Source organism: Elgaria multicarinata, chromosome 4 (genome assembly GCF_023053635.1).
Source record: "Elgaria multicarinata webbii isolate HBS135686 ecotype San Diego chromosome 4, rElgMul1.1.pri, whole genome shotgun sequence".
NCBI lineage: Eukaryota > Metazoa > Chordata > Lepidosauria > Squamata > Anguidae > Elgaria > Elgaria multicarinata.
In genome coordinates, this window is record NC_086174.1 from 62,540,652 (window position 1) to 62,566,241 (window position 25,590).

The 25,590-nt window shown below is 41.6% G+C and overlaps 1 protein-coding gene across 2 annotated transcripts; it reads right to left on the bottom strand.

The window, feature by feature from the left end:
- ERMARD (ER membrane associated RNA degradation) lies at positions 1 to 25,564 on the bottom strand. Of its 2 annotated transcripts, XM_063124419.1 has the most exons (18): positions 25,453 to 25,564; positions 23,741 to 23,909; positions 22,293 to 22,432; positions 18,570 to 18,671; positions 16,259 to 16,348; positions 15,748 to 15,845; positions 15,326 to 15,462; positions 14,761 to 14,875; positions 12,914 to 13,016; positions 11,638 to 11,667; positions 10,295 to 10,363; positions 7,568 to 7,738; positions 6,488 to 6,571; positions 5,250 to 5,329; positions 4,511 to 4,639; positions 2,800 to 3,009; positions 1,004 to 1,117; positions 1 to 187 (listed from the first exon to the last, which is right to left on the bottom strand). In XM_063124419.1, exons 1-18 carry the CDS (start codon positions 25,456 to 25,458, stop codon positions 28 to 30), a joined length of 2,007 nt encoding a protein of 668 aa, XP_062980489.1. In that variant the 5' UTR covers positions 25,459 to 25,564; the 3' UTR covers positions 1 to 27. The 2 variants fall into 2 exon arrangements, with proteins under 2 accessions (XP_062980489.1, XP_062980490.1); XM_063124420.1 differs by lacking the exons at positions 22,293 to 22,432; positions 23,741 to 23,909 and having other exon boundaries at positions 25,453 to 25,470.
- Between the last annotated feature and the right edge of the window lie 26 nt (positions 25,565 to 25,590).

A 25,590-nucleotide genomic window follows, 5' to 3' on the forward strand; every position in this document is an offset into this window, starting at 1 on the left:
TAAAAGGTCTGATGAGGATTATAGTCTTTACTCCGCTGACTGCACAAGTGTTAGCTGCTTCCCTAAGAACGTTCTGATTTTTAGCAAGCCTTTATGTGTGAGTTCCATGGTTTCATCCCATTTATTCTTTTCCAGGCTTGTGTAGCTCACCAAGTTCTCAGTATATTGCAAGATCACCTTTAGAAACCTGTGGAAGAGGAGGAAAAGGAAAACAATAATGAGAATATTGTTTGATCAAAAAGAATTTCCAAAACCAATTAAAAACAGTTTGTAAATAGCTGGTTTTTCAAAACCCTGGAAGGGCAATGATCCCATCTCTTGCGCAGCTGGCGAAAGACAGCATGTACAATACATTCCTTTGAATGTTTACTCAGAAGTTGGTCCCACTTTTAAAAAAACAATTAGACTGTGTTTTATTATGATGTTGGATTATGTTTATAATGCTGTAGTTTTTTGTATTTATTTTTATGAATTGTTTTGAACTGCCCAGAGAGCCTCGGCCATTGGGCAGTTTAGAAATGAAATGAATGAAATGGAGCTTACTTACTAGTAAGTGAGCTTAAGCTTGCGACCTTAGACGAGGGCTGAACATGGAACATCAGGAATGCTCCGAAGACCTACTTGTTTTCGCCAGCCTTCCCTTAAATTTGGGCTGTTGTATTTATTGGTAAGTTTTGCTTTTATTGATTTTAATTGGTAATCTCTGTGTTTATGGATGTTATTGAAATAGTTTTATGGACCTTTTTAACTGTATCCACTTTTTTTTATCTTATATGCTACCTTGTGAGGGTTCAATCCTTAAAGGTGGCCTCAAAATAATTTTAGATTGATAGATAGTACATGGATATTGATGGCATATTAAGAGGTGTACTGAAGAACATCTTCAGGTCATTCATCATCTTGTGGCTGATCAATAAATCATTCGGGATGATCAGCTGGATGATAATCAGTGGATGAAAGCAGCACCTTCACATGTTTTTGCTTGCACTTAAAACATACTCACTTGAGGTACTGTTGATATTCAGAGGCATTCTTTTCACAGACAGTGTGAATATTGATTAACTCCAGAGTAATCAAGATTAAAATTAGTTGCAAGACTGGAGAAAGAAATTTAATACTAGAAGAAAAGAAATGGGAACAAAAAAATCTTAGAAACAATGATAAACCCATACATCTAAATTAAGAAAAACATAAACGGGCTGAGCTAAAGTTATGTTGGTCTAGAGGAAGTGGCTCAAGACTTTCTGCCAGGAAGAGACTTTCACTGTTTTCCATCTGGAAAACTCTTTGTCTCCCCCTCATATCCATGCTGGCTTGTATCCATTTAGCTCCTGCCATTACACTAAATATTTCTGTCAGCCTATCTGCTACCCTACAATGAAAACAGAATATTGTGGCTTATAACACAGCACCAGGATATGATGTCTCATTTGGAGCCTTTATTTACTGGCAGAGTCAAATTCCTAATTAAATTTACTACATGTCTAGCCCATCACACCATGATTATTAGGGACATTTGTACATATTTCCCAGGAAACCAGGAGCTTAATGTGCACCAAATATGGCTGAGTTCCCACACTAGCTAGAAAACCAAAATTTGATATATACACAAGCCCAAGACACCCCGATTACTAGGAAAAGTCTGAATATTGGATGTAATTTGCAACTTACACTCAAAATATGTGGCATTCATCCTCAGAATAGTGGCCAGCATTTTACCACAGAGCCAACCATGTGCACATATGATGGAACGTTGGGTTGTGAGAGTTCTGGAGCCTCTTCAAACTTAGTTTCAGGATAAGAGGTACTTTCAGTAGCAGTCAGAACACAGAGCTATGCTAGCACAATGCAAGCTTCATTTACTACTCTATGTGTGTGTGTGTGCGCGCGCGCAAGTGTTATACATATTGGGTATGAAGCCAGACTAAGCTAGTTGCATTTCAGTCCCATTAAACCAATGGGGCAAGTTGATATTCCAACTTTCCTCCCAGGAGATCAAGATGATGGTCCTTCTCCACATATTATCCTGACAGCAACCCTGAGAGGTAGGTTAGGCTAAGAGATGACAAGTGCCCCAAGGTCACCCGGTGAGAGTCATGGATGAGTGGGGATTTGAACCTGGGTGTCCCCAGTTGCACTCCGACACTCTAATGACTACAGCACACATTTAAGTTCCACTGATTTCAATTTCATGAGACTTTTCCTGAGAATTGTGTAACAAAGGGTGCAACCTTCTTGGGTTGCCAACCGATAGACGGAAGCCTATGATCTCAGAGGTTTCTGAGATTCCTATATTCTGCCAGGCTGTTGCTGGTGGGATGGGAGGAGCCTAGATGGGCCTCTGAGCCTGTTTAGAGGAGTCATACTGCTTGTGGCAAGACTAGGCTTGGAGAAGACACAGGATGTTGCAGATCTTGGCCTCTCCACTTCCTGCCTACTGGAATGTCCCCTTTTTGACCTTTATGAGGTCAACCGAGGTCACTTTCCTGACCTTGGAAAGAAGGCACTGTGATTCTTTCTGCAGCAGCTGCCAAAGGGCAGGAGGAGAGATCAGATCGTGCAGTCCTCTGCCTGAAGGCATAGCAGTGTCTACGGTTTCAGGAAGGGGAATCAGAAAAATCCTATGTCCCTGAGATGTTCTTCCAGGAACCATAAAATCCATAGGCTGGATACATCATGTTATGTATATGTACCTTTGTGTAATACTTGAGATTTGTTTCATAAATGATTTATTTAAAAAAACAATTTATTTAGAATTCATGTTAATTCTTGTTCCTTTAAAAGTAAAACAATCCCCACCTCCTTCTCATGCGCAGATAGTTATGCCGCTGGCGTGATCGTAGTGACTTGTCTACCCAATGCTTATATCTAGTTTCACAAGCAGAAATGACTTGACATGATACATGATGGCACTGGGAGCTTATCTGACGAAGTACTGCAACAATTTCCAGGACAGATCGTGGGCAGAAAAGGATGCGAATGTGCTTGCTACACAGTTCGGTCAGTAACCTGAAAGGCACAAAATATCACTTCTTCCTTCAGTGTTTTTAAAACTGCAGCAAAATATAAATAAATATGTTCAACCTGACTGTATTGGAATTAGATTGCTGTTAGGGCAAACTACATCTGTTTAAAGGGCAAAGTGTTTCTTCTGCATTGTTTTAGGTGATAATCATCACCAGAACTAGAAATATATCGTTTTAGGTTCAAATGATATAGAAACCTGGGAGAAAGCTGACTGATTTAACCAAGAAGGTGTGTGCATTTTAAGGTGTGTGTATTTTAAGGTTACCATTATATTCTTTAGTATCTGGGGTGGGGTGGGGGCTGTCTAGACATTGTCTTTGCCCAGTGGTGGCTGTGAATCAGTGCTGCATTGATTATATGATGCAGCCGCAGATTCGCAGCCACCGCGGGACAAAGAGATGATGCATCGCTTTAGAAAAGTCTGGGACTTACCCCCACTTTTTTCTTCAGAGCAAGGCCCTTGCACCAGGTGACCTTGCTCTGGCATCGAGCCAGGGGGCTGTCCGGGTGGATGGCGACAGCTGATTGGTCGCTGGAAGCCAAAGGAGGCAGATACTCGGATGGCTGCTGAAAAACCCCGTGCTCCCTCCAGCAGTCTGTATCATGAGGAGCCACCCCGCAACAATGAAACCGCGGGGTTTAACGGCAGACCAGGATTAAAGCGTCGCCATGAAGGCAGCCTCTAGGTCAGGAATCACACTGTGGGCTGATTTGGACCAATGCTGTGTTTAGTGGAAGCACACCAACTTCAAGAGGCACACACTACAGGCATTCGAGAGGCAGCTGGACAACTATCTGCCAGGTATGCTTTAAGGTGGATTCCTGCATTGAGCAGAGGATTGGACTTGATGGCCTTTTGGGCCCCTTCCAACTCTGCTATTCTATGTTTCTATGAAATCACAGTTCATGAAGCTGGTTTGTTATTTCTAGCCAGTTAAGATTAACCACAATTTACAGTTATGGCAAAACACTAAACTACAGTTATTCTAAGACAGAAATAGAAGCTTCTGACCTTCTTGTAGCCATGCTGAAAGGAAGGGGGCACATTAGGCAGGGGCAGGGGGAAGCTAGGCTTGTTTTCATAATATTACATCATGCAGCCACTGGCTGAATTCAGACATAATATTCTTGACACCACACCACCCAAACCATAAGTTACAATCCTGGTTTGGAGAGATCACTCAAACCACACTCTGCCAGTTCAGTTGACAAAAAATGTTCTATTAAACTGAGTGTGTGATGTGAGAGAGGAGGAGGAAGGGTGTGTGCACACAGTTTGCTCTCAATCCTCCAGGCCATTATTTGGAGGACTGGAGAACATTGCATATGAATGCAGGCATTATCACTCAAACTTACATTCTCATGAGACAGCTTCCACGTTTAAGAGAAATGGAACTTCAGAGCACCTCAAAAATTGTAAGTCATAGTACTAAAGTGTATTTTCAGATTTGACAAAGAACAGATGAAATGTTACAGAACTTACTTCTCTGTCAGTAGGTTGTTCACAGGATCACCTAAATGTTTGATATTCTGAGACAAGTAGGGTTGTAGTTGAGAAAAAATATCAGCAGTCAAAAAAATACAAGGAATATCGCCAGTATCTTTTGCAGACCTTTAAAACCAAAGCAAAAACAAAAAAACCTAAGATATTAAAGCTTTCAGAATTTTATTCAAGAGTTTTTAATGATGTTTTACTTAGAATATAAACGAGCCATTGAATAGTAAGTCTACAGTACTAATTTCTCTAAACCCATTACTATATCTTAGCAACACCCAGCACCAACATTTGCATGTATTTTTCATTTTTTTTCAAATGTAGACATTTATGTGTGCTGTTTTTCAAATGTGCACAGTTTTCCCAAGCACTTTGAAGTCTTAGTGCACATTTTTCAAAATACATACAGTTTTATAAGCACGTACACATTCTTTGTGCACACTGTTTCAAACATAGAAATTGTTGGGTGTTTATTTGGTGGGTGTTTTTTTGCAAACTGCATCACAAACAGTAGAAAAGTATAGATTTTGCAATCTTAAATGCATTCTGGCTGGTGTTTAGGTTCAGGAAGTGCAAATTTGCCAATTTACATTCCCCTGTTAAGGAAGGCTGTGTCTAGAATTATGTGAAATTGAAAGGCTTGCAAGCAAACTTAGACATATTGAATTTTTCACCCCGTTTCACCCCCCACCTCCAACCCCGAAAAGGAAGAGGTGAAAGGCATTACTCTGTAACTTCTTGAACTTGCTCTTCGGGCACTACAGGAAGATCAGACCATGAATTGATGCTTTTTATACACTTCAGTACCTAGAAAGCGAAAATAAACCTATATAGAAACCAGACTATTCATCTTACTTTCATTAACTGTGTTATTTAAGAGCCTTATCATACAACAGCTTGGATCCAAAGGGCGTCTAATTATTATTTATTGATTGATTTCGTTTCCATACCGTCCAATAGCTGAAGCTCTCCGGGCAGTTCACAAAAATTTAAAGCCACAAGTACAGCATAAAATATAGTATGAAAACTTAAAACCACAATTCAAAAGTACAACTGGAATAAAACCAAGTAGCAATGCAGAGACTTAAAACAGAGGTTTAAAAAGTAGATTAAAATAGCAGAGTTAAAAGACTAGAAGCTCCATCACATCTAGTCAAATGTGTGGCTCCCGTTGCTTTTTCTGTCGCAGCTCCCATGTCGCTTCCTGAAAACAGGAAGTAATAAGCCCCATTCAGTCCGGTAGGAGAGGGCAGCAACCAGAATTTCTCTGGGTTATTTTGTGGCGTAATAATGGCCAGAAGGGGGCGGAAGACGCGAGAGAGGCAGACGACATCATGTGAGTAATTCTCAAGTGCCCAGTAAAACACTCATCGGATGGAGCTTTAGGATAGTAAATTGCTAAAATACTGGGAAAATAAAAAGGTCTCACCTTATGCCAGAAAGAGTATAATGTGGGCGAACCTCTCTAATGTGAGTGGGAAGGCATTTCATTTTGTGCAAGGAGAGGGCTACAATTCCTACTGACACCCAACCCACCCCGTACCATATTTCATACCACTCTCATGACTGGCTTTTCAGATGGTGCTGGGGGCTGCAGCGAGGAGAGATGGGAAAGCTGAATTCTGTGGCCATTATTAAAGTTGTTGTCTTTAGGATCTAAGCTGATATTTTGATTTGGTAATGACTCTTATCAAATCTTACCAACCTGAAGTCACAAGTAATATTAATCCATTCCTGATTAAACTTCTCCGGAGGTCTATAATTTTCAATGGAATTCTTAGGATTCTGTCAGAAAGTCATTTAACATGTTGGGGTTTCTTGCATATGCCCATGACTGACTCTCTCATTCACATCAACAAGACTTTAAAGTGTGCAACTGTGGCTGTCGTTTCGCAGCTCAAGTATTTAAAAGCTTTGTGGGACAAACTTACTATTGGACAACAGCAATGAAAAAGAGCTACATACCTGTTTCTTAAGTTGGGCTACCGGATGAAACTGGGAACAATAGCAATTTGCACAGCTCATCAGTGGTTCTAGCAATGCGTGTTCCTGGTTTAAAAAGGAATTACAATAAATATACAAATGTAAATACATTTAAATCTTTCTTCTGCAAACAGTTATGCAAGTAATCCTATAAAGATTAGTAGGGGGACTGGGTTACACATGATTATTACAGGAAAACAAGTCCAAAAATAAATATGTAATGTAATGTTATTGATTTTGATGGAACTTACACACATAGATAAGTGATTTGCAACATGGGAAACCTTCATATGTGGATTAAAATTCTTGTGGTCAAATAGGCATGATGCAGCAGGTCCATGATTGGATTTCCAGATTGTTACATTTATTATTTATTTTATTTAAAACATTTTAAATAAATTATTAAAATTTAAAGTAGCTGTGGTGGGGGAAGGCAAACTTTGATCAGAGCAATAGGGTTAAGGGAGACAGTCTTAACCCTTCCCTCCACTCTAAATCAGCAGCACACATTTTCAGATGGTGGGTTTTTTCTTTTTAATTTTATGTATTTTCCTACTACTAAAAAAAACCCCAGGAAAGTAAAACAAAAAATGGTCCACAAGTCCATGGAGTCCGTGCAATTTGGGAAAAGTTGATCTGCTGTGGAATCCGTGGGTTGGAGACATAGAAATCCGAACTCATCTGATTCTGCTGCAGATTTCTCAAGCATCCCTGGGTCATGGCCAACAGGGCAGCACATTGGCCACAATCCAAACAGCACTATGCATGCATCAAAGGTATGGATGCATATGCACACAAAGGGACTGTTGAGTACTATTCAAGATGGTCCGCTGGCATTCAGAAGTAATCTTTCAGGGGGTATAAGAGGCTGTGATGGGAATGGCGGGGGGTCTAAAAGCCTGGTCACTGTGTCTATAAAAGAGAACACTATAAAACATACAGATATAGTACATGATAGGGAGATATAATATATTCCCCAAATACAAAATGATTTGGATCTGAAAACTAAAGAAGCACGGTTTTAAAGTAAGTTGGTGTTAATGAACCCAAACCATTCCCTACCTTGATGGCAGCAAGATCATCCTTGGAAAATCTGCACAAAAGCGTAATGGAAAATGCAAGAACTGAATGTGCTATTTCTCTTGGGAAATCATTTAAGTTGCACTCTCCGTGGCTCAGATGATCTCTAACGCGTGGTCCTTCTTGGTGGTTCAAGAAATCCCAAAGAAATTCCTACAGAAATGTGTGAAGAAGACAAGAACTCTCTTTCCCGATTACTGTTAGTTTTTATCAGCTGTGAAGTTTTGAGATGTTTATAGTTATACTTCTAAGAAAGGACAGAAAACCTAACTTGGAGCTCCGCTTGCTAACTGTGCTGCAGCAGACAAAAGAGGGGATGCTTCCAGATGGGGCTTTTATTGACCCATCTCCCTGTTTAATGCATGGGATTTTACAGGGTGTCCAGACTGTTGGATCCTGGAATGGATCCTGGTTATGTTTTCCAGTGCTTTGTTAATTGCTGAGGATCTGGAAGAACAGAAGACTCAGCAGAAACTTAAAGGTCAACTCTACACCTGGACATTGAGTGTCATAATTGAATAATTGTCTAACTGATTGTCTTTAATTAAGGGTTGCAAGGAGTTGCACCATTGTACAGGTTGTCTATAAAAGTAAATGTGTTTTCATGTACAGTATAACTTCCATGTCCCTTACCCAACTTGATGTGAGTTGTATTGACTGACCGTTTGTAAGTATTTGTATCTGTACTGCCATAACTAAATTATATATTTATTTGCCACTAAAAGGTTTATTTTAACCTACATAAATCTCTGTCTTAATTCACGTCTTTGCTAACTTGGCTGAGAACCGCTGTAATCTCTGCTAGTCTCTGGAAGGCCCAGACAGAGACTTAACACAAAAGGTTATGTGCCAGAAACCCAGTCTGTGCCATAACTAATCAGCTTCTAAAGCCATAACTCAACACAGACATCATTTGCAACCCTCCCACTGCTTCTTCCATTTTTTCTTCTTACCACAGCAAATCCAATAAAGGCGCAATCCTATGCATGTTTGGACAGAAAAAGGTCCTGTAACTCTCAACATGCCCCACCTAGAATGGTTAGTTGGGGCACGCTGGAGTTTTTTCTGTCTAAACATGCATAGGATTGTGCCCTAAGGAGGGACAGACTGAAGAGCTGCCCAATGCCTTTTGATTGGCAGCAATAGGAGCCCTCCTTCTGGAAGCACCCAAACTCCCTTTTTAAAATGAATAGCAGCTTGCATTTTAAGTCATGAAAACTAATGTGGCAAAAGCAGCAAGCAAAACTCTGCCTACGTACGGGGCTCTCTCTTTCATACGTTTGTTCCTTTTTTGGATTGCAGTCTACAACAAGTTAGAATGTCATTCATCCCTAGTGTACGACAAACCTTCATGCTGTACATGGATACAGGAGCCTCTTTTCCCCTATTATTTCTACATTAGACTGATCATTGATAACTTTTCCCCTCATTTATTTTCAGAGCAGTGTTAAATATCTATAAGGGAATAGACATCTAGAATTTTACAAAATAACATTCTACATAGTTAACAACAACAACAACAAAAGGATAATGAAAAATATAGGAATCTAAAGAAACCTAGGTAGAAAGGAAAGAGTTGCTAGCACCATTCTGCAAATACTTCCACAAACGTTCAGAGAGTGGTATAATATACTGCTTCTTGTGCTAGGAGAACTTTGGGCACTACCCCATGGTGTCCTGAAATGGTCAGCTCGTGTGTAGCTGGCCCCGCAATGGGCGGTGGTGCACAGCCCTTACCACTGGTGGCCACAATGCAGCGTTTTTGGAGGCAAGCACCAAAATGAGCGGAAACACTTGTTTCTGGAAGGGGCGGTCACGGGGTTGCCTGTGCACTGGGGCCAGTGGGCCTGGGCCACCTGCACAAGGGCACCATTGGAGCCAACCCATTATCTCTGGACTTAATTTCAATTTTCTCTGTAGTGCAAGGTATAAACCCACCCTTCTATGAGTGCAAGATGCCTTTTGCATTCAGAAAGGCACCTTTGGATCCAACTGAAAACGAGTAACATGAGGGAGGGGGATAAAGCCAGAGAAAATATTTATTTGCTGTTTTTCTGTAAAAATCAAGTCCAAATGGCATTTATGTTTCTGACATTAGTTGACCATGCAAAATCTGCTCCACAACTAGCTTTGTGAGAGCTCGTTAGTCCTCATTGTTTAAGAGCTGCCATGTCTCCAAGAGACATTGCTCGCTTGTGCCAGTTTATTTGCATGTGCACATACTTAAAATAGTTTCTTGCAAAACTATTTTTTTAAAAAAATTGTTAGGAAGCAACAAACAAAAATATCAGTTGAATAGTTTTAAAATAGCAAAGATGACAACTCTAACAACATTGTTGCTTTTCTTATTACCATTTTAAGTCCATATTAAAAACGTTCTAATTTTTTTTTAAAAAAACCTGCCCAATACTTGTCAGTGCTACAGATATTTAGTCCACAACAACTCCTTATTTCAAAGAGAATGCAAGTTATTTTTAAATATTTTACTACAACAGTATTTGAGGATTTGCTTATACTGTAGGCACTATGAAACTGTCTCTGAATAAAGAGCCAAGCATTGACAGTATAAAAGCAAATGGCCTTATTATGAAGCACCTACAGTGCAATCCTATTCATGCCTAGTCAGAGGTAAGCTGTATAGGATTTTCAGACCTAGAAGGATACAGCACTCCCAATTCAAATTTAAAGAAATGAAATCCACGGTCTTACTATTGCTGATTCACCAAGAACTAAAGGAAGCTGATTGATTTCTTCATTTCTCAGTTGTTTTGCTAGCATCTATATGGGGCAAGAAAGAGAAAGAGAGATTAATGCCAATAGCTCCAAATACTCCAAATACAACATTTCAAAGTCAAAGGCATACACTTTAATTCACCGGAAGCATAAAGGCAAAACTATTACTTCCTTTGCTACATTGTTTTACTAGTATTAGGTCGTTCCAATGTTGGCTATGGCCGAAGGAGGGGCACTACCCATTCAAGACAACTTATAAAGCTGATGTTACAACAATCATAACTCTTTCTATCTAGATTACGTTTCAGATTGTTCCCCCATACCTAGGTGATATGATGAAAATAGTAATGGATAGAAATGTAATAAATAATAATGAAATAGTAATGGAACCTTGCGAAACCCTACAAGGCCAGGCACCAAGGGCACCAACACTACCCCAACACTGCCTTCTGAGACTGTGCCATCCATGAATGACCAGAGGCATGGCAAAATGATGCCGCCCAATTGAATCCTTGCAGAAGGATACCACAAATTTTACGATATCGAAAGCTGCTGAGCGATCTGGGTGAACCTACAGGGATGTGGACCCCCATCCATTTGTTGGTAAAGGTCATCCATTGGAGCAACCAAGGAAGTCAAGGTCAGAAGCGAGACTGAAGAGGATCCTAGTGATCAATCTCATAGAGAAATATCTTGATTTGAGCCACCACTACCCGTTCAAGGGCCTTGTCTAAGAACTGTATGTTGGAGACTGGCCAAAAGTTGTTCAAGTAAGCCTGATCTAAAGGAGATGTCTTTAATAGTAGCCCTACCACAGCCCTTTTCAAGGCCACAGATTCTTCTTTAAGGCATTAACAATGCCTATTACCCATTGCGTGCACACACAGCTGATGGGCATGAATTGACGCAATGTATTTCAGAACTAGAGATAGTCAGATCCTATAAATATCTAATCCAGTTACTTAGACTTAATTGCGCATCATTATTCAGGGAAAAAAAATCAGGACTGGTAAAAAGGAGGCTCGCAATTTCAGTACTAGGATTTTCATCTCCTTCCACCTGTTGGTGAAATGCTTTTCCATTCTCCCCCTCAGATGATTCTCATCCGATTATATTAGTATAAAATTTTATAATGGATATATATTTTGTGTGTGTGTGTGTGTGTGTGTGTGTGTGTGTGCACGTGCGTGTATGTTCCAAGAATGGCAGCCTTCATTTTGTCTACATCTCAATTTTATAATTAGCATGTGAAAGTTTGAAAGAAGTGACCAACAATAGTATTGTAGCAAATACTCCTAAGAGACACATAGTTAACTTACCTCATCAAAAGTGGTGTATAGAGAAGACGACTAGGAATAGAAAAGAAAGACATTACTATCTGTAATGCTTCATGTCTAAGGGGAAAATATAATAGAATAAATAATAATAATAATAATAATAATAATAATAATAATTTATATAAATACTGAAATTATATTTACTAGTAGGTAGTGAATAATAATAATAATAATATTTTATATAAATACTGAAATTATATTTACTAGTAGGTAGTGAAGTGGTCAGCTACTGTTAAGCTGGAATTCTGCTTTAACCAATAAAAACTTTCTACCCCAACAACTACAGTAAAATGGTAACACTACACTGTTAACCCCCCAATATTTGTTGGGGACAGAACAGCTTGCTCCAGTGTTGGATGGCGCTATTAATTTCTCCCTTAATAGGGAGCGCACAATAGAACCTCAAATCTATAGCCATCTGGCCACTGCCACAAAAATGAGAGAAATGGCTCAGCAGTGTTGATTCTCCAGCTGCATTCCATCCTGACTCCAAGCATTTTCTAGCCTTCAGCATAGATTATGAACCAAATACAGCAGTTCACCAACCTGCTCTGAGTTGATATTTGCTCTACAAGGGCTACAATTTGCTCTACAATGCTTATTTTCATATGATACCTGTATGGTTTTTTCCCATGGGGGAAAACCTCAGTGTATTTTAAGATCCTAGTTAGTAAGCTGACATTAAAACTAACACGCACCACGTTCAATCCACAGCATCTCCAGGTATGGGAGGAAAACTCCTGCTTGAAGCCCTAGAGAGCTGCTGCCTATCAAGGTTGACGATATTTGGCTAGATGGACCATTGGTCTGACTCAGTATAAGGCAGCTTCCTATGTTCCTAGGAAGCAGAGGGAGGGGAGAGCACACAGTCCCAAGATGAACATAAGAAGAGCCATGCTGGATCAGACCAAAGTCCAGTCTAGTCCAGTATTTTGTTTGCACAGCATTGGAGCAAATGCCCATGGTAAGTCCACAAGCACAACATAATTGCAACAGCACCCTCCTACTTGTGCTCCCAGCAACTGGTATACAGAGGCATACGGCCCCTGATAATGCAGGCAATACATAGTGATCATGGTTAGTAGGCACTGATAGCCTTATTCTATTTGTTTTTGTGAACTGCTTTGAGCACAATGTATTTCTGAACGCTAAAGTATGGGTTAGCAAGCTGGAAAATGCACCTCTGAACTGGCTTGTTATATACTATAAGCTAAATGTGACTAGAGATAAGTGACCAAAAACTTTTTCTTTTTTTTACCTCAGCTGTCATTAGTCTGCTCGGACAGTTATTAACTTTTGTGAAAAGCAATCGAAGTCCACTTTCCAGCTGAGGAAGTAACAGTATACTGCAGTCTGCATACCTGAAAATATAATACAATAAGATTTCTACTACACAGTTTTCCTTTTTCATTAAAAACTGGTTTGTTTTTTTCATTCTTTTAATTAAGATTAGGCCTCATATGTGTGGTATTGTAGTCTCATATTTCTTTCTTTCATTAATTCCATTTATATCCCACCTTTTTTCCTCCAAGGAACCCAAGGCAGCGTACACAATCCTCCTCCTCTCCATTTCTATCCTCACAACAACAACCCTGTAAAGTAGGTTGGGCTGAGAGTCTGTGACTGGCCCAAAGTCATCCAGTGGGTTTCCATAGCCGATTTGGGACTAGAACCCGGATCTCCTGACACCCAGTTTGAACTAAAGATCCTAGGAGTGGAAATAATAAGCAGTGGGAGAGAGAGAAAATCTCAACAGCAATGTTTACTCATTTCCACTCTCCCACCTCAAGGCAATATTACATTTAAAAAAAAACATGAAGGGCCAGGATTTGCACACTTCCTACACACTGAGTATCCTAGTATTTTAGAAGATGCCCCTCCCTGAAAAAAAGTATAATTCATGGAATTTAAATTTCATCACATTACAAGGAGAAGACAGGTACATATAGTGTATAGCTCAATGTGTGCAGATAAAGAGGAGGAAAAAAAACATACATTGCCTATTCCTTTCTCGGGGAATTTAATCAAATGCAAATGGGCCAATTGCACTGGTAACAGAAAACTCAACAATGTAATAAGAAAATCCTGCAGTCCAGCCAGTACCTAAGTGGCATAATTTGAGCACTTGTGGAGGTTTCATCCATAGAGTATGATTGTGCTTGTACAATCCACTCCCTCTTCTACCCTTGTTCTGTCTGCTTGCCCTGCCTAACTTGCTCTTACTGCTTTCTTTGTAACTCCCAAGAAAACCTTTAAAACACGATCAGCTATTTCAATTCACTTATTCGCTCTGCAGAAGGCTTTCCAACATAACAGCATGCCTTTTCTTATTCTTGCAAGCAATCCAATACACGCTCACTTGGGAGTAAGTCCCATTGAACTCAATAGCATTTGCTTCTGAGTAAGCACGCATAGGGTTATACAGTCAGGCTGCAATCCTGTGCAGACCTTTCATAGACAGTAAATAGCAATGAACACAATGCGACTTGCTTCTGAGGAAACATGCACAGAGTTGGACTTTCATAGGTTGAAGGCGTCATGCTCCCCTTAAGAGCCATGAGGCAAACAAACGGCAGTTTAGAGAAGGGGAACCCCTGTGATTCTGCATTCCAAAGTCCACAGGCAACACTGGGCTGAACTAAAGATCAATGTAGATCAATCAATCAATCAGGTTTATTACGGCAAACAGCCAGCATGTCAGAACAAATGAACAATAAAACACAGTTAAAAACAACGACAACAAAATAGAGTTAAAATTGAGAGATTAAAAGTCAAAATATACAAGCACCAACAGGAGAAACGGGAAATCCATCTGTAGAACGTTTAACAATGTTAATTTATCACCTCTCTACGATGGTTTATGGATGTAAATACAACGTAGTGTATTTACAAGAGGGCCATTCAAAGGTGTAGAGCGCTCTCTCGTCTTTTTGCTGGCAAAGGACAGACTTCTCTAGCGGCTTATCTGGCAGGGTATTTATAATTCATACAGAACAAATTTCATTACCAGGTGTGGCAAATGAACCCTGTAAAAAAACAGAGGATGCCCTGGATCCTAATATAGTTAAATCTGTGTTGCAACTGGAAAAAAGTTATAGCGGTTACCTGGATTGTCTGAATGATGTTAGTGCAGTAATCCAAAATGGCAACATGGTTCTTAATACAATGTTTGATTTGACTGCTAATTCTTCAGCCAACGACAACATTTCATGATTAAGATCTACGGAACAGCAGAAAGGTACAGGCATTGCTGTGCAATGCTTCATCACATTTGAAGAAGTTGTTTCAAAGTGCACATATTATTAGGTGGGTGGATATTACAAACCTTTTGGTCCAGATCACCAATCAGAAATATGAATTCCATCATTCCTTGTGGTATTCAGTCCAGTAAGTTCAATGAAACTTTTGCCCAAGTAAGTTTGCATAGGGACTATGGCAAAATTATTTATTAAAGTAATTCATTTCTTTGAAGCATTTTTTATCCCACTCTTGTATTTTATTTTGCTTTTTGGTTGGTAAGCTACCCAAGACTATTTGTTGATGGGCAGCCCATAAAGATGGCAGTCTCTATATTTGGGCAAACTTCTTAAAAGAAAAACAGGGGAAAACCCTCAAGCAGCATAGTACATTAGATTAAACCACTATAAATGGTAAGCCACAACATACTTACCTGGAAAAATATGTAGCTCTTTCAGGTTAGTGAAAGATACAAAAGGTCGATGAATAAAAGTGGACTGTGTTTGCAGAAGGTAATCCTTTAGCAGTTGCCCCAATCCTGCTGTTAAATAAAGCAGCATAGAGAAATACCTAGGGAAAATATAATATACAATAAAATTAGAACTATAACCCATGCAGAGGCTATTAAAAGGCTATGGCTGTGTATTACTTCTAGTATTCCAGGCAATATGTCGCTCAATGCAGCAGCACTGGACACTGCCCCAAGTCTGCTATTGTGCTCAGTTAAGCTTTGATGGGATACGAGCAACCCCTTTGAACACTTCTCCTAGTCCAACTGTTTTGCTATCCCTACTGGGACTGGTAAGAAAGAAAAACAACAACCCCAAACAAAATTGATTTAACTTGCAGCCTTACTTTATAGGAATTTCTTGAGGAGATGCAAATCCATGCCACAAAATATTACGAAGATTTAGACCCCTTGGAGATCCAATGAACACTCTGAGAACATCCATCTAATTTTTTAAAAACGGATAATTACTTTAGGAAACATTTAAACATTGACATAGCATCAGTGTCATGGACTGGAGCAGAGAGGTTGCTATGAACACACACACACACACACACACACACACACACAGAGAGAGAGAGAGAGAGAGAGAGAGAGAGAGAGAGAGAGAGAGAGTGCCTACAGGACCTACCCTGTAAAGCATCCTTACTGGGCATGAGGTGCAAAAGCCAAGCCTCACTGGCTATTAGAAACCATGGCTGGCTACCAAACCTCATCACAATTTGTGACGTCCTGTGCATAGAATAGTTTTCTAAGCCCTAGGGATTTTGATATTGCTGAAAATCAGCCACTGGATAAAAATAAAAGCCTTGTGAATAAAAATAAAAGCCATATGCATTTCAACATCCAGGCACTCACCACTGATTGCCCAAAGATTGTAGCAAGTTCCTGAGATGCAAGCAAGTCTCTTAGGAGAAAAGGACAATCTTTGCCAAGTAATAAGAATACCTAGGAATCAAAACAATATATTTTAATTTCCTCTCAAAACTTGCAGCAAAATCAGTTTACTTCTTAAAAAAATAATTTAAAGCAAAGGCAACCAAAAAAATGAAAGTGGTTGAAGCTTTAATCCTATCCTCCAGGCAAGAAGCTATGAAGTAGTTCAGATCATACCTACATGTCTTTAGCACCAGTCCAAGATTCAAAGCATTAAGAAGACATGGGTGGTGCTTCTGCCTAAGGTGTGTTCCTGTGCCCACTTATATGAGGGAATAAATCCCATTGAAATCAGTGGGACTTATTTCCAAGTAAGGATGTATATGAGGTGTAAGGCAGCAAAACCGGACTAGCTTTGCCCAGCTCACAACTTGCAGCGGGTAGGAGTGGATAAGAAGCAATGCTGCCTTAGTCATACCAGAAGACCATGGCCTGGAGAGAAAGAATCACACAACTGGTTTCATAAATGCGAGAGGGCTTCAGAGCCAGAGAACGGCAGCTGCCCCCTACCCATGCCGCCACATGGCAATCCCGCTTTGAACCTGAGGAGAGATTTGAAGGCAGTTTGTGATATGTCATGGAGGTTTGCTGCTCAAAGGGAAAAAGTCAAAAGGCTTATCCTAGCCAATATTTGGATAAGGAAGTCGACAAAATACTTCAGCAAAATTCAAGGAAAGAACAATGACAACATTGACTTAAAATATCATCGTCTGCCCAAATTCAATGGACCATTAAACAGTACTTGACTGAAGACTTTCCACATATGTGGTATGTCGCTCCCCAGCAGAATCATTACAAATCTACAAACCAGAGATCACAGCTCTCGGTTTTCCATGCCCTGCTGACAGTTAATCAAAATGGAGTTCTTGATGACCTATACAGGGATTTTCCATAAGCAATAAAAGTCTATATTTTCTGGATGTTATTCCACACACCAGCATTCAAACCCTGTGAACCTTTACTGAATGAATTTTACAATGCAGCTCAAAATCGTTATTTCCTGACAAACTGACAGTCCAACACAAAGGCAACAGTCACTGTTGGTTATGGGATGGCACTGTGAAAAGAGTGAACTACGGCAAGAATCATTTTGCTATGTGTGGAATAGAACGATGTTGAGCTTTTGCCTAACAAGAAAAGTCTATCTTAGTATTCAGAGTATTAAACCATAACAGCAGGAAAGGAACAAGAAAAAACTTCAGTATCAGCCATCGAATTTTAATATTTTAAAATTAAGAAGATGGGGCTGCTTTAATGGAGATGGGAGTTGCCTTATATAGCATTTAAGCCCTTTATTATGTAATGATTAAGTCCGCCCATTGGGGGAGGGTGCTGCTTGGCCGAAGTGTCTCCTGTCGAGCCAGTGGCTCCCAGTTCAGATGGGGCAGTTTTGCTGCATGCGACCTTTAGCACAATGGGAGAATCATCATGTGCAGTGAAGGCAGGTCCTGGCCAACTCTCCGGATGGATCATCCACCCAGCATGTTGGCCAGGAACTGATGTTAAGAGGTGTGGCCATGCCTCCTAATTTGGCCCATGGAGGGCTGGGGGCCATCCCCCCCCCCGCTGAATTTAATTCCCCACATTTGACCTAATTGATCCAATTACTTGGGCTGCAATCTGCTCTCTGATCATGGAGACTCCCCACATAGGTAACCCCCCATCCCCTCTCTTCCCATGCAGCAATAATAGCATCTATTGAAGCATGGCAAGAGTGGTGCAGTGAAGAACAAAAGACCTGCCCAGCATACGACCTCCTTCCCAACCTTATGCAGCGCGTTGGCCCGTAGCTTCTGAGCTGCTGCTACTGCTGATGATCCTCCTCCCTCCTTCCTGAGGCAGCAAATGGCACAGGCCCCACCCCCACCCTGTGTGGCACTTAGTCCTAGTCCTGGAAGGCCCCATGAAAGCTGTATGCACCAGCGGGAGAAGCAGAGGGCCCCAATTACTGTGCCATAGTCACCTTGCTGTGCATCTGGCATGGTGGGAGGCCCTCCACACACAGAGAACAAGTTGCAGCCTCACTTCCTTTTACATTCATTCCTGTAAGCAAACTACTCACAATTTGTAAGCAAACCACTAACTACATTGCCACAAAGTGGAAAGCTGCTGGTAATTATATTCAACCTGCGACCTTCTGATTATTAGATGAGGAAGTGAAAGATGGGTTTTTAAAGCACAAAAAGACCTTGCTAACCTAAGACTTGGCAGAGTCTAAGGTTTTAGCACTTACATCACCCAAGGCTCGTTCCAAACATGACGTAAGCTTCATTAAGCCGAGTGCAATTGCTGTAGCATGTGGACTCTTTACAGTATCAAACAGTTCAAGAAATATCTGCAGTTTGGAAGACAGGAAAATCAAGGGCAGGCATGTGGGTCACTTTTTCCAAGGCATTTACAGTAAAAGAACAGAGCAGTCAAATAAACATACAAACATAATCTGGGCTAGAACAAAATTTCACAAATATTCCTTGATTACCATTTTACATATTGTGAAAGGAAGGAGCCTCCTCCCTTCCACGAAGAAATGTGCCATTGTACTTAAAATCCTTGTTTAATCTACACAGCTCATGAGTAGGGCTGTTAGCTGGCAATGTGGTGATGCCATGGGCCCTTCCACACGCCGTACTGAAGGCGCATGCATGCGCCCCAAGTACGACCCCAAAACGATAGTGTGCACTACAGCCAGAAGAGACGGAGGAGGAGGTGGCTGGGGAATCTGGGCGCGCCGCCTCCCCGCCGGCCTCCTGCTGCCTGGGTAAGAGTGACCCGGGTCGGAGAGCTCAGCTTCCGCCTCCGCCGAGCTCTCCAACCCGGGTCGCTCTTACCCAGGCAGCAGGAGGCCGGCGGGGCGGCGGCTGGGGAATCTGGGCGCGTCCTAGCCACCTCCTCCTCCTCCGTCTCTTCTGGCTGTAGTGCACACTATCGTTTTGGGGTCGTACTTGGGGCACATGCATGAGCCTTCAGTACGGCGTGTGGAAGGGCCCCACATTTCCTTTTAATAGTTAGAGGGATTGCAGGAGTTAATGGATTGCAGGAGACAATCCAGTGGCTACTTCTCCTTCCTGTCCCTCCCTTGGTCCTCTCACTTGCCCTCCTCCCCTACCTACTAGAGCAAGCAGGCCACCTTTACTTACCGTATTTCTTCGATTCTAAGACGCACTTTTCCCCCAATATAAACATCTCTAAAAACGGGCTGCGCCTTAGAATCGATGGCGTCTTAGAATCACCTGCAAAGTGCGCTGTTATCCCTCCACCCTGCTCTCGATGCCCAGGCGGCTCAAGGGCTTGTTGAGCACCTAAGCAGCTCTGCACTCACCAAGTAGGCTGGGGAATGTGCTTGGCCTGATTGGGGGCCTCAGCGACGATCCGCGGCTGCCCTGGGCCTATTTGTGCTCCCCAGAGCTAACCGGGCTCACACACACACCAACAGAGCTCCGAGCACTAAGCGGGCCCCGCCTGCCGCACCACGAGCACAGCCGGCTCGGTTGGGCCTAGTGGGCATGGCTATGCGGCTCCGTTCGGGTTGGGCCTGGCGCGCGCCTCGCCTTGCGCATGGGGCCGGGGCGGACGGGCGGGCGCTGCAGGGCTCGCGGAGGGTTGTGTGAGGCGGGCGGGCGGGCGCCGCCGGCTTCTTGTGGCTGCTGGTTCTGTGCAGCAGAGGAGGAGCAGCAGTGCCGGCCACCGGGAAGACGGAGGCGACGCCCGGGAGGTGAGTTGCTGGGCCGGGGAGCGGGCAGGATGCGCTCCGGGACTCGCAGCTGCGCCTCGCGAACGACCCCCTCCCGCTCCCTGCAAGAAGTGGTGGCAGCTGGTAAAGCCTCCGGGCCCGTGCACGTGCTCCCCAATTGGCCCCCACCCACATCTCTTCCCTTACCTGCCTGCAATCCGCTCCCCATGCATGGCAGAATATTTCCCCCCCATATAAACATCTCTAAAATGGGGTGCGCCTTAGAATCGAAGAAATACAGTAGTTCACACTGAGAACAAGTAACCATCACATGCAGTGCCTTCTACATCAGCAAACCAGACTTGGAATGGACCAAAAGTCCATCTGTCCAACATTCTGCTACTAGGTACAGCCTTAGTAAGCTAGGCCTTAATATGATTGTTTAATCTTAGTGGATTTATCTCACTGTATTTTTTTTATTAATGTGAGACATTTAGCCTTTTTGCATATCTATTTAAATTTGTTATGATTTGTAATTGTTAGTGACTTATTATGCACAAGTTTTGCACACACAGAGGAGGGTGACCACTGTTTCTCTGCATGGTTTGCTGTCTTTCATTCCTTCGAATCAGCCTTTCCAGTGGGAGCGGAAGTAATTGTTCCACATCTCTGCATCAGGGGCAAATGGATGATAGCGTCACTCCCCATGCAGAGATGTAAAAGAACTACTAGTCCTTTGAAAAGCTACACTTCAAAATTAATAGGTGATGGGTTCCATTAGGGAAAGCAATTATTATTCTACTTTAAAAGCACACCTTTCTGAGTGTAAGGAGGAAATGTTTACCCAGCTATCAGTTGTTTGGAAAACGTTTTTTTCCCCTTCAGTCCAGCTCTGGATGACTTTTGGATTTTTGACGAACATGGTCGGATTCAGTACACTGCTATGTTCTGGGTCTTCAGTGAACATTTATGTAGCAGTCTGTAGCAATAGATTTGTGTAGCAGTCTGCTTGTTTTGGAAGAATCTGATTCTGCTCTTTGTGAGGTTGTGGAATGAACAAAACTATAGATCATTTTCTCCAGGACTGTTACATAGTACAGAAAAGAGCTTTTTTTATTATTATTAATCAGCTCCAGAACTTTGGGGGTTGAAAGCTTTTCTCTGGAGCCTGTTCTCCAACTTAAAATTTTTAGGTTTGTTGGCATTTATGCTTGATTTTAAGAATTAGTTGTGATTTTTTCCCCCAGAAGGTGGCGGTCATGAGGCCTTTCTGGATTTGATCCGTCATTAAATACCAAAAGTAAGTTTAGAAAACATCACACTGTTTGAAAGGCAGAAATGTACCACTGTCTTCTCAAACACTGCTGCATAAATACAAAATGTTTATGTAGGAGATGCTGACATTACATCGGTATTTTTTCTTCCCTGCAACTGCAGCCAACCTGGGGTATATCTTTACGACAGGTTTGCCCTGGGGTGGATCTGCAGGGGCAGCGGATCAGTTATATGACACAGCCTCCATCACGGAGCCTTCCCAGGGCATCCCCCTCATGCTCTGATTTTTAAAAGTTGTGTACTTACCATGACTTTTCCCAGTTGGAGTGAGGTGACGATGGCATCTGCCGTCTGTCACTTTACTTTGGAGCTGCGGCAGAGGCGTGCCCCAGCCAATGGCGACCCGATTGGTCACCATTGGCTGGGCAGGGGAGGGACACAAGCACACATTTTCCCCTCCTTCATTTCCCTTTTTTGTTGTTCTCTCAGTCTTTTTTCTTTTTTTAAATGGAAAGAAATAGGGGAACATTTAGCAATGCCAGCTGCTGGCAGGCAGGCAGGGGAAAGAGACAGGAGCAGCGTCTGGCGGGATGCAAGCCTCCCATCAAATAATACCTCCACACCTCTTCGGCATTGGTGACTAATCAGGGGGTGCCATCAGCTGTGACACGCCTCCACAGACAAAAAAGTCAGGGTAAGTGACCGACTTTTTTTCAGCGGAGTTTCTGGGGTTTGCCCCCAGATGGCTTTGCATTGGTGGCTGCATCATGTAGATGACCTGCCACTATTGTGAATCCACCCTGGGGCAAACCCTTCGTCAAGACAAGCCCCCTCTGTTTGTTACCTTCCCCACTGTTGAAATTTCAGTTGTAAAGCACCCTGTCCTTTTTTTGCTTATGTTACCCTGCAAAGTGCCATGTACAATGATGGCAATATAACAACTATATTCGTTACATAGATCAAGTTCCACACCATTTTCACTTTCTGTTCAAACAAAATTTATTTTCCTACCTCTGAGCAGTTTGTCCATTGGAACCACATCAAACACTGGTCTTCAAATTGTTCCATGGTAAGGGATTGTAAATGCAAATGAACAGATTCACATAAAGGACCTAAAGATCTCACACTTCCTACATAATCCAAAGTTTGATCTTAAAAAGAAGAAAATAATGTCTAGTCAAGCGGAGAATCAGTTACCAATTACCCCATATTCTATAAAGTATTAACATCATGTTCCAAAAGAAGTGTTTCTCCCTAAAACAATTAAAGGATAGTGAGCACACTTCTTTTTCTAAGCCAAAAATATGGATAAAAGAGTGACATATAATATTTGTTCATTGTACCTAGATTAAAGTATACACAAATGTGTTTTAGGGTCATTTTATTACCCCAAGCCATTTTCCAATGTATCCTGAAGAGGTGAAATGCCCTACATCCTCAAATATGTCTGTGGTTTCATATGAAGTGTGCTTTCAACCCAAAATATTAGAAAAGTATAATAAACATTCAACTTTAGGGAAGACTTCATCATTATTAAAAACTAATGCTTTTTTGTTGGGTGGGGCGTTTTTCTAACCCCATTAAAAAAACCTTTCCCTTCTGATGTAAATGTTCTCCCCAGTGAAATCGCATGGCTTGCACCAACCTACTGTCCCTCATAGTATTATGCTTACTTCCCTAGACAAGTTTTCTTCAGAAAAACCCATGGGATATTTTTATACCTCATGCCATTGTGTGCGTTTTGGGCATAAAGACATCCCAATGCAAAATCGATAAATTCTGGGGATATTTTATGCCCTAGGTGTGAGTTTCTAGAAAGATAACAGTATGTGGTAAATCTAAAATTTGTGATCATTGTGCAGATGACAGAACCCAAATATGTCTTGGGAGGACTGTGTTGCAGGTCTACCTCTGTGTAAATTCTGCAATGTAAAGTGCACTTGGGGAAAGTTTGTGAGCGTTATCTGATAGTGGTGGTGGGGGAATCGCATTTCCCTACCTTCGCTTATCTGTCCCACAATAGGGATGAGCAGCTTCCTCTTTCTTCACATGGGAAGAAGAGGAAGCAGCAATGACCAAGTGGTCAATTCAGTGGGTGTTTTTATTGCACTACTTTTCCTGCACACAGCAGGAAATGGTGGCAAATTTTGCTTCAATTAAAAAACAACAGATTTTCTGGGTCTTATTTTGTCACGGATAACATGTTGTCATCAAAAGGACCTGTGAAATCCTTAAGTGGCCAGTAATGAGCTTGCTATAAAACCCTCATCTGGTGATGCTCTGTCACCCCAACTAATTGGAGGAGGTTTAAGAATTAATTCTCCTGAATTTGACAAATGTGATTACATATTTACTCAGAAGTTGGTCCCAATGCATTCAATAGGACTTACTCCCAAGAAAGTGTGCTTAGGATTGCAGCCTTACCTAATCAATAAATGTGCCATTTAAAACAAACAGACCTGGTTCTCCATACTGTACATGTTCTGTGATTGTTCCCCAATATAGGTCACCATTGCCAGATACAATGCTACTAATAGCACAGTTTGATTTTATCTCAAATCCAGCTTCACAAACCATATAGTGCACTGTAGGGGAAAGGCAAGTAGAGACTGGATCAACTAGCAACACCTGAAATGAAGTGAAAAATAGTGACCAGAAGAAGGGAAAACAATATAAGTAATGTAATGTAACTACTGTAGCTCTCACATGTATTGACTTCAACAGGCACTACCACCATCTACTTCAAACCTTCCTCAACCAGTGTCCTCTATGTTTTAGTCTTCAACTCTCATCAGTCCCAGCCAGTATGGCCAATAGTCAAACATTTTGGGAGTTGTAATCCAAAACATCTGGAGGGCATCAGGTTGGAGAAAGTTGATCTACTGTATATTATCAGTGTTATAAATATACGTTTTAAAAATATGAGTAAAGTCACTCCCTTCCTTTACTCCATTTTATCTGTAGACCAAAAGTAAAAGAAAATTCTGTCTTATCCTGGCAATTAGATCATCTTTTGGTGTGACTAGCTACCACCACCACCACAAAAAAGGTACAAGCAGACACCATTTATATTCTTTCTAACTTCATGTGAAAGTATCACACTCAAACACACACACTGCAGTCACTTTTTTAAAAATATAACCTGCAGGAAGGGATTAAATCTGAGAGATAGCAGCTAACAACAACAACAACTGTATAATGAAACCAATGTATTACGATATCCAATATTGGAAATTGGAGGTGGGGCTGAGGCTGAAAGAATGGCTTACCACAACCTCCAGTGATCCCAACACTGCAGGTGTCAATGTGTTCACGCTGAAATGGGTGGGTTTACAACCACTTCAAATTGTGATCTCCACATATTAGAAGGGGGATGTAATTGAGAGTTGCTTAGAACAACTCACTAATAAAGGCTGTAAGAATGGTTATCTCCTCAGTTTTTACTGAGTGCATATCAACATTACTCCATTTGAATCCATCAATAAACGATGTAATTACAGTACAAATTCACTGAAATCACAGAATAAAAAATCAAAAGAATAAGACAAACAGTAACTAACCCGTTCAAGACCAGTACTGATTTTGTCAAGTGCTGTCACAGAGCCTGCGTTTCTAAACTATGCTTCTGGGAGTGCATCATGATTTGTATGCATTTTTTTTTTTTTGAAGTACGAATCTCATCAGTACAATTATTTGTTTCTCTGGAAGTCACTTCTGAAAAGCTGACTGCAACGCAACTTTCCTACAATTAGGGTTGTGTGAAGTAGTTATTTTAAAAGGTCTCAGTGGATTCTTATATATGCCCCCTACTCCCATTACTTTCTGTCGGTAATTGTTTTAGAATTCCAGACTCCTCGTCTACACACCTCACAAAAACGCACTTCAGTCTGCAACGACCGTAAAACACTAGTTCAGTTTCCACCCCAAACCCACCCCAAAGCCGGCATTAAATTGAAAGTCCATACCAGCCTTTCCCAACCTGGTGCCCTCCAAATGTGTTGACTACAATCCCCATATGCTTGATTATGGGGCTTGTATTCCAACACATCTGGAAGGCACCAGGTTAGGGAAGGCTGGTCTATATAGACGCATTACGCCTTTGCTTAAGACTCAACAAAAACAACTTGCAGAAGAGGGGACGACTCTCCACTTCCTATCTCTAGGCATTTACCTCCATTCCTTCCTGTTTCTTTTATCACGTGTGTCGCGCTTAGTGACGTCATCTAGAGAGGAAAAGCCTCGTCGTCGCGCCTTTGACAAACCCGCTCGTAGTAGGCGGTTGGTCGAACGTTTCTGAGTTATTTCTACG